The 9,050-nt window shown below is 45.7% G+C and overlaps 1 protein-coding gene across 2 annotated transcripts; it reads left to right on the forward strand.

Annotated features, from left to right (window-relative positions):
* Positions 1 to 154: 154 nt before the first annotated feature.
* Positions 155 to 7,283, forward strand: mfsd11 (major facilitator superfamily domain containing 11). Of its 2 annotated transcripts, none has more exons than XM_062486395.1 (14): positions 155 to 333; positions 715 to 878; positions 1,193 to 1,248; positions 2,124 to 2,231; positions 3,320 to 3,399; positions 3,536 to 3,632; positions 3,757 to 3,815; positions 3,974 to 4,130; positions 4,277 to 4,317; positions 4,603 to 4,668; positions 4,916 to 5,041; positions 5,842 to 6,016; positions 6,796 to 6,931; positions 7,118 to 7,283. In XM_062486395.1, exons 2-14 carry the CDS (start codon positions 783 to 785, stop codon positions 7,277 to 7,279), a joined length of 1,359 nt encoding a protein of 452 aa, XP_062342379.1. In that variant the 5' UTR covers positions 155 to 333; positions 715 to 782; the 3' UTR covers positions 7,280 to 7,283. The 2 variants fall into 2 exon arrangements, with proteins under 2 accessions (XP_062342379.1, XP_062342370.1); XM_062486386.1 differs by having other exon boundaries at positions 760 to 878.
* The last annotated feature ends 1,767 nt before the right edge of the window (positions 7,284 to 9,050 follow it).

Genomic DNA, 9,050 nt, shown 5'->3' on the forward strand with positions numbered 1-9,050 from the left:
ATTTGGTCTACCTTAGAGAGTATTAAAACAATTTGTAACTAACATTTTAGAATAAATAATATTTGTTTGCAAATAATTTTTATCGTTGACCCGGTTGAGAAAATAACTCGAGAAAACACAGTTTCCCAGAAATCTTTGCGCCTTTAGCGGGTATGTGTCAGCTGAGCCGAATGGTTTCACGTGACCCACACAACCAGTTTCAGTCGTACTGCTGATTTATACCGAGACGGAAAACTTGCATATAAGTAGACTACATGGCTTATGAATAGAAAAGGTTATTGTCGAACTTCCTTTTCGTAGCAAGATTGTTCACCTCCAGTTTTTCTACAAAGGGTAAGTTACACGCTAACGCTTTGCTAATCTTAGTGTGGATAAGCAGTAAGGGTTAGCCAGCTACCTGAACCCATCGATTGGTAGTCTAGTTGTCTTAAGTTATTTATCACCAGTTCATGGATTTACAAAAAGGGACCAACTTGACAGACAGGATACATTAGTAGACATAGGCTACATCTCTTGCTGTGCGAGTTTTTGGGACTAAATCTCATGAGTCGTCATTGTCATCAAGTTTATACCCAGTAGCTCAAGATTTAAGAATGTTTCGTATTGCTACAAGCTGTGTGCATTTCAACACGGATACAATACGGCAGAATGGGATCTTCCTTATCTTTCCAAACGACGTAATTGACATTGCAGTGATTCTGTCTCATTTTTTAGCAGCATTGGACCGTCCTCATTTCTGCTGTTGTCGACTTCATCTAGGAAGGGAGTAAACGCCATTCAAGATGACTCCGGAGGGGAAGATGCTGTTGAACATCATAATCCTGGGGTTTGGATTCATGTTCATGTTTACAGCTTTCCAGACATGTGGCAATATAGAGGTATGGTTTCTGAAAGGACAGTCCGATGTCTGGTATTTCATATGACACTAAATCACACTATATTTTTGCTAGGTTGCAATGTTTAGAGATAATTGATATGCATGTTTGGACAGCCATTCATCTAGCTCTATGTCCAATAGTTTCACTCTGTATGATCATTCTACAGGTTCCAGAAATGTAACCAATAAACTGTGATTGTATCTTGTAGAATGGGGAACAGGAATGTATGCCTTGCCAGATCTTCTTGAGACAAGGAATGTTTTAAGAAGTCCTTCGTTAATCATGTCTGTCGTTCTGTCTTTCAATCCAATCAGCAAACTGTTATCAAGAGTTTTAACAGCACACAGTTCCATGGGAGCGGGTACACAAGGTAGGCGTGCGTAATTGATTACATCTTGCACATGGTCTTGAGAAGTTAGCAATTAGCAAAACCACTCAGAAACCTGTCATACCTCAAATATGTTTTATGTATTGTGAAGATGAAGGGGCTGGGTAGATTACATTATATGTAACATATTTAGTCATTTAGCAGACGCTCTTATCCAGAGCCCAAGGACACAACGTCATTTGACATGGCCGGGAATCGAACTGGCAACCTTCAGATTACTAGCCCGATTCCCTAACCGCTCAGCCACCTGACTCCCTTACATATTTACTGAAGCCCCCATGTTAAGTGCCTGCCTCTCAACGGTAGGCTCGATGCTTTATGTTTTGTATCGCAGGGTTTAGATCTTTGCTCCACACCAGCTAAATAGAACACCTTAAGGTAGCGTCTCTTAAGGTAGGACTGAAGCCTAATCCAATCTCCCTCGCTCAAAGAAGTTTTATTGAATCTGACCAATTTAGGTAACAAGGCAGACTTTCAGTTTCCTGCATGCCAGCAGGCCGTGGTAGGACAGAGTAGGAAGAGTAATGACGTGCGTATGACTGGCCTGCGGTGTCCTGGGAGTTCAGAAGGGGGTTAAGGGATCCCTCCCATCCTTCAAAAAAATAAAATTATAAATAAATAAAGCTTTTTGTCAGCCCAACATGGCAGCTGGTAACTCTTGACTGAGAGAGACACCGTTTCATCATGTCTCTAACCCTGAGAATAATAATGATAATAATTCCCCCTGCAGTCATCTTCTTTAGACGGTTTAAATGTGCTTGGCAACTTTGACATGTAAAGTAGTACTTTACTGTGAAATGAGGCTCACATGACGTGACATGTCATGTGACACATCCTCTCTGTGTCTGTCTCCATAGCATGGCCATCATATATGGAGTGTTTTCTGCCTCCAACCTGATTGCTCCCTCCGTGGTGGCTGTCATAGGAGCCCAACTCTCCATGTTCTTCAGTGGCCTAATCTACAGGTGAGCTGCGCTCCACATGAGCTTAGTCTCCTGGAGCCGAGTGCACCAGCTGGGCGTACGCCTGGGTGTAACGCTACGTCCGACGTAGAACTGAAAGTTACGACTAACTTAAGTTACGACTAGTGCACCAGTTAGACTTAAGCCCTTTATGTGCTGCACCTGGGTGTACATTTGATGCCTAGTGGGGAGCAGGCGTAAGTTGGAAAATCGGACTAATATCCATGGTAATTATAATGTACAACAGTTTGATCGCACATGCAGCGCGTCTTGTTTATAGGCAACATATGGAAAGGACATTAAGGCGAGAAAAAGTTGTCCGTGATCGCACAAATCCACTGTTAATTTTATTGGTGATCGATTTCCAAGCTGATTGTTTCTGTTTGTTTGTGTTGATATTATTACATTTCCCCGTGAGCACGCTTCTATTCTGAGTAAACAACTCTAGAAGTTTTCTAATTTCTCTATCAGTAAAATGTATTTTCCTTTTCTTTCTTTTTTAAATCCATGGCTTGTTTTGAAGGGAGATAGGCTAGCTAAGTGCGCTTTGGATAGGCTCTTAAATGTGTTGCTTGGCAACGATCGACGCTTTCGCATTTTCACAAGGACGCGCATCTTTAAACCAGGCGTAGCTACGACCGTGGCCTGTCAAGCTTGGTGCACTCGGTGTAAATTCAAATCACAAAGTCGGACGTAACTAAGACCAACGTAGGAGTTAAGACCAACTTTTTTACGCCCAGCTGGTGCACTCGGCTCCAGGGGCCTGGTCCATAGAGAGCGCTGAGGAAAGTGGGTATTAATGTCCGAAACATGACTTGGAATGAACCTAACAAATCCGTCTTGGCTGAAGTGGTCTTACAAAGGTCAGACTAGTTCAAGTAGTCGAGATAATCGGGTGTGCATGCTTAAGTAGCCCGAGAGTTCGTACAGAGATCAAATCAATACCCCATGACAAAAAGTGATAATAGAGAGAACTGCAATGTTCATGGGCACATGACCTGTCCCTGAAAGTACCTTTCTTTGAAAGAGTTTGTAGTGCTGCCAGTAACGTTGTTGTTGTTGTTGTTGTTGTTGTTGTTGTTGTTGTGTAGTGGGTATATAGCCATGTTTATCCACCCGTACACTTGGAGCTTCTACACAGCCTCGGTGGTCGTCGGGGTAGCTGCTGCAAGTACGTTCCCACAGTAACTTACAACACTATCTGGACCTGAGCTGTAGTTGTGACGAGTCTTACCACCTAATTTCTTCATTTTCATATTCATTTCTCTCCCTCCCCCTACCCCCCTGCTCCCCCCCTCTCTCTCTAGTCTTGTGGACAGCTCAGGGCAGCCTACTCACCATCAACTCCACAGATGCCACCATAGGCAGAAACAGTGGCATATTCTGGGCCTTGCTGCAGTTCAGGTAGGCAGCTGACACGCACAGCAGCGGACACTCTGTTTTTGCATCCGCTGGCACTTTTTTTTTGGGAAATACTTGGTGTTGAATTCCAGAACAGTCACATATTTCATTCTGTTTCTCTCTGCAGCTTGTTCTTTGGGAACCTGTATATTTACTTTGCTTGGCATGGCCACCCTCACATATCAGGTATGCTAGTCCCAACATCACTTCCTGCTTTCAGTAAGTCTTGCTTCCCAGCTAGAGGTTATTTATAGCATCTAGTTCAGCTAGTTGCCTGTGACATATTTGGATGAAATCCCCTGTTGGCATTGTTGCTGACTCACGTGTGTGTGTGTGTGTGTCAGACAAGGACCGCACCACAGTCTTCATTTCCCTCACGGTCATCAGCTTGGTGGGCAGCTTCCTGTTCTTCCTCATCCAGAAGGTGGAGCCGGAGGTCCCAGCCAATGAGGAGTCCCAGTCCCTGGTGCAGGCGGAGTCGACTGAGACTGCTGTGGTCGTGTGAGTACAGACAGACAGACAGACAGGCGGGAGACAGACAGGCAGATCAGAACAGTGACTGGCTGGCTGGCCGGCTGTAGAAGTGAAGGCAGCATAGGAGAACTGTGTTATAAGGTTGTTTTTCTTCCTGTCTGTGTCTCCTGTAGGCCAACCAAAGGTCTGGGCTCCCAGGCAGCGGATGCTTTCTGTGAGTCATGTTTCAGCCTCTCACTTTACCCACACTCAGGGCCGCAAGCACATTTAGGAATCAATTAAGGAATTAATAATGTAAGAATAAGTGATGTATTAATTTAGCAGACACGTTTATCCAAAGTGATGTACAACACAGGGGATTTTGAACCTGCAACCTCTTGCTCTGCGGTCAAAGGCTATAACCACTAAGCCATACCCTCCCCCTGGGATGAACAAACAAAACGAAGATATCATTGAGCTGAACTTGATTCAGACTCAACCTGCCCTCTTCTCTCCACAGTCAAAGCCCTGAAGTTGTCAGTCACCAAGGAGATGCTGCTTCTGAGTGTGTCTATAGCCTACACAGGTGGGTTCACACACTCCAGAATACATTATGGGATGGTTACCCAGCAACACATTACCAGCTGTTTTAGAAGGACCATTTGGATGAGAACTGTTTTGTTTTTAAGCCCGTCGACCCCGCTGAGCACTGCGCCTCATAAACTGATCCTAGCTGAGAGCTTTATGGAGTCTGTTTCAGAGTGCAGCCATAAAAACGACCCAATCATATTCATGTGACATTCATGTGTTTGACCCTGTTGGGTGACCTGCAGGGCTGGAGCTGACGTTTTACAGCGGCGTGTACGGGACGTGTATCGGCGCCATGACAACGTTCGGGGACGATGCCAAGAGTCTGATTGGCCTGTCGGGCATTTTCATTGGCATCGGAGAGATCTTAGGTGGGTCTGCTCTGCTCTTCTGCCTCTTATTTGACTTCCTTCTCTCAGAGGCGTGTCAGGTCATTCTGTCACATGATCAACCAAGAAGTAAAACCCTGAAAGTAGAACTACGCCAGCTGACCCAGTGTTACTGGATGTGAACATAGATATATATAAAGGGTAGATGTCTCGTCCGCGTTGCCGGACAACGGAGTTGAAGGTCCGCACATGGCGGCCATCTTGCTACAGTCAACTCGCTCACCCATAACATTGTGTTGATGCTACATGTACTTTTTAAATGACCATAACTTGCTCAATTTTCAACCGATTTTTTAACGGTTTTGTTTGTTATCAACGTCAGAGATGTCGTTATGCCACTGCATACTTCTATTCTATTTTTAAAATAATAACATAATTATTAATTATTAAGTTTGCAGTGGCATAACGGCATCTCTGACGTTGATAACAAACCAAACCGTTTAAAAATCGGTTGAAAATTGAGCAAGTTATGGTCATTTAAAAAGTACATGTAGCATCAACACAATGTTATGGGTGAGCGAGTTGACTGTAGCAAGATGGCCGCCATGTGCGGACGTTCTAGACTCCGCCGTAAGACATCTAGTCTTTATATATATCTATGGATGTGACTGCCAGCCTGTGTGCTGCCCAGGGCGGCCCGACTGCTATCATAACGAGAGGCTGATGCAGTCGACAGGTCATGTGTAGATCAGTCAGTACCATATTGTGTGAGGTGCGGGAATGTCGTCCACCAGCAGCCTGTGTTTGATGTTTGGAGGGCTGCTGTTCCCATGTGTGACCAGGAGGGGGCGTGTTTGGGATGCTGAACAAGTGTAACCGTTATGGGAGGAACCCAGTGGTGCTCCTCGGGATGATCACACACTTCGTAGCCTTCTACCTCATCTTCCTTAACATCGCCAGCGACGCCCCCATCGCCCCGGAGGAGGGAACACAGCTACAGGGTTTCATCACGCCCAGGTAACACACACACATCCAGGTAACACACACACACATCCAGGTAACACACACACGCCCAGGTAACACACACACGCCCAGGTAACACACACACGCCCAGGTAACACACACACGCCCAGGTAACACACACGCCCAGGTAACACACACACGCCCAGGTAACACACACACATCCAGGTAACACACACACGCCCAGGTAACACACACACGCCCAGGTAACACACACACGCCCAGGTAACACACACACGCCCAGGTAACACACACACGCATCCAGGTAACACACACACACATCCAGGTAACACACACACGCCCAGGTAACACACACACATCCAGGTAACACACACACACATCCAGGTAACACACACACACCCAGGTAACACACACACATCCAGGTAACACGCACACATCCAGGTAACACACACACGCCCAGGTAACACGCACACATCCAGGTAACACACACACGCCCAGGTAACACACACACGCCCAGGTAACACACACACACCCAGGTAACACACACACGCCCAGGTAACACACACACGCCCAGGTAACACACACACCCAGGTAACACGCACACACACCCAGGTAACACACACACACACCCAGGTAACACGCACACACACCCAGGTAACACACACACACACATGCCCAGGTAACACACACGCCCAGGTAACACACACGCCCAGGTAACACACACGCCCAGGTAACACACGCACTCTCCAACATGCACACGCCCACACACTCACACAGAGGTTACCGTGATCATGAAGCATTGTTTTATTTTCCAGTATTGAGGTGGCATTGCTGTGCAGCTTCCTGTTGGGCCTGGGCGACAGCTGTTTCAACACACAGCTGCTAAGCATTGTGGGATTAATGTTCAGAGAGGACAGTGCCCCGGCCTTTGCCGTCTTCAAGTTTGTCCAGGTGAACCTCTCTCTTTTCTACCTTTTAATCTCTCTCTCTCTCTCTCTCTCTCTCTCTCTCTCTCTCTCTCTCTCTCTCTCTCTCTCTCTCTCTCTCTCTCTCTCTCTCTCTCTGTCTAACAATAAAAACACTCTTTCGTTTCTCTGAACCAGTACTGACCTCTCCTCCCCTCCCCCTCCTGTGTAGTCCATCACAGCAGCGCTGGCCTTCTTCTACAGTAACTACCTGCTGCTGCACTGGCAGCTGCTCATCATGGTGCTGGTGGGCTTCCTGGGCACGCTGTGCTTCTTCGTGGCTGAGACGATGGTGGTCTCCAGCAGGCGGGACACGGACTACGACAGCATCTGATTGGTGGTGGTGGTGGTGGGGGGGGGGGAGCGTCAGAGAGAGGGGGGGATGGGAGGGCCTGGAATGGGAGGCCCTGGAATGGGAAGAAGGATGCAATGATGGAAGGAATAAATACGTGGAGTGTCCTAACCTGACCTCCTCACATCTCTCCTCCCTCTGGCCCCTCACCCTTAATGGTCTTCCCTGGAGGAGATTCAGAAACAACACTGATTTAGCCTTTATCAAGTGGAAGAGACACTCCCTTTTACTGTGTGTGTGTGTGAGGGGGTGGGGGGTGGAGGAGGGGGGGGCATCACAGTCACACACACAGGAGCCTTGGTTTCCCGGGTTACTGTCACTCACTGCGCTTTCTGCCAGTCTCAGTTTCAAGGTAAGGTCATCAACATGCAATATATAGTTTGGTTTGTTTTTTCACACAAAGTTGCCTTTCACAGAAACACTTTAATTTTTATTTAGTTCTTTTTAAAATTATGTTGTCTTTAAAATCAAACTGAAAAAATGTTTCTCCTGACATGGAATGTTTTGGAGAAGCACTAACACTGCTCACCCAAACCAATCCCAAGCAATTATTTTGATTTAATCAAAAGCATCGTAAATATATCTGTACGTTCAAGAGCATGATTTGTAGCAAAGCTACAAGCCATTACTTTTACCAAGAGTTGGTAGTACAAAGGGAATAATTATAAAGGTGTTTAGTTTAGAAAAATCAAAATTATTATTAATATTTTTTTTTATCCTGGTGACATCAAGGACCTCATCTGCCTAATCAGCCTAAACTAGGCAGTTGAGGCACTAGACGCAGTGACAGCGTGAGAAGGGGGTCGCTGCCTTGCTGTTGGTGAGACTGTGAAAGATCGAGGCCACAGTCTCCCATATTTGATTGTTTAGCGATGCTGTATCTTGCTCAGAGATTCTTAGTCCTTGCTGTCACAGAGCGGGTCAGAGGGGGTGTTGACCAGGCTGTAGGTGTGACCCGGGATGCAGGTGTGACCCGGGCTGTAGGTGTGACCCAGACTGTAGGTGTGACCCAGGGAGTGACCCTGACACCTGTCACATCTCTGGTCTCTGGATGTGTCCTCACTACGTTTTACGGAAGTATGAATGTGCCTAGAGAGGGTATGAACGCTGTGTAAAATGCTCCTGTGCAGAGACAGGAACAGCTGTCTCTGTGTCGCTGTAACTGTGAACCATAAGTTGGTGCACTGTTTAGTAAGATTCATTTTAGAAATACTCTCAAGCATTGATTTAGAATTAGACTTATGTGACATTGAAACTACGACTGGCCTACTACTACGACAGTGAGTGAAAACACAACGTACATAAACCTCACATATTATGTGTATCTATTGTGTTGTGTACACTTTAATTTGTGCTATAATCAGACTCCCATAAGCTGTATTTAATTGTTTTTGCCCCCATAAAATGGTGCAATTTACATATTTCTGTGCAAACACATACCAGGTGTGGTGGAGGATTGCAATAGCTTGAGCCTTAGATACAGAAATGACAGTTGGGTTGTGACTGCGTTCAACTGGTGGAGTCAAAACAAACTTAATAGCCTGTCACATAGCCCATCACTGGATGGATGCAATCCATGGATGATTTGAGGGAATGAACCGTTCTTATGTACTTATGATGACCATGATTTTATACATAAATGTAACTAAATGAGAATGACACCTGCTTCATTGTTCTTTTTTTTATTGTGAATAAAATATTTCGTTATCTTAATTTTGAGTGTTGTTTAACACTTTATTTTATTCTAGTCCCT

Source organism: Osmerus eperlanus, chromosome 2, assembly GCF_963692335.1.
Source record: "Osmerus eperlanus chromosome 2, fOsmEpe2.1, whole genome shotgun sequence".
In the NCBI taxonomy this organism is placed as follows: Eukaryota; Metazoa; Chordata; class Actinopteri; order Osmeriformes; family Osmeridae; genus Osmerus; species Osmerus eperlanus.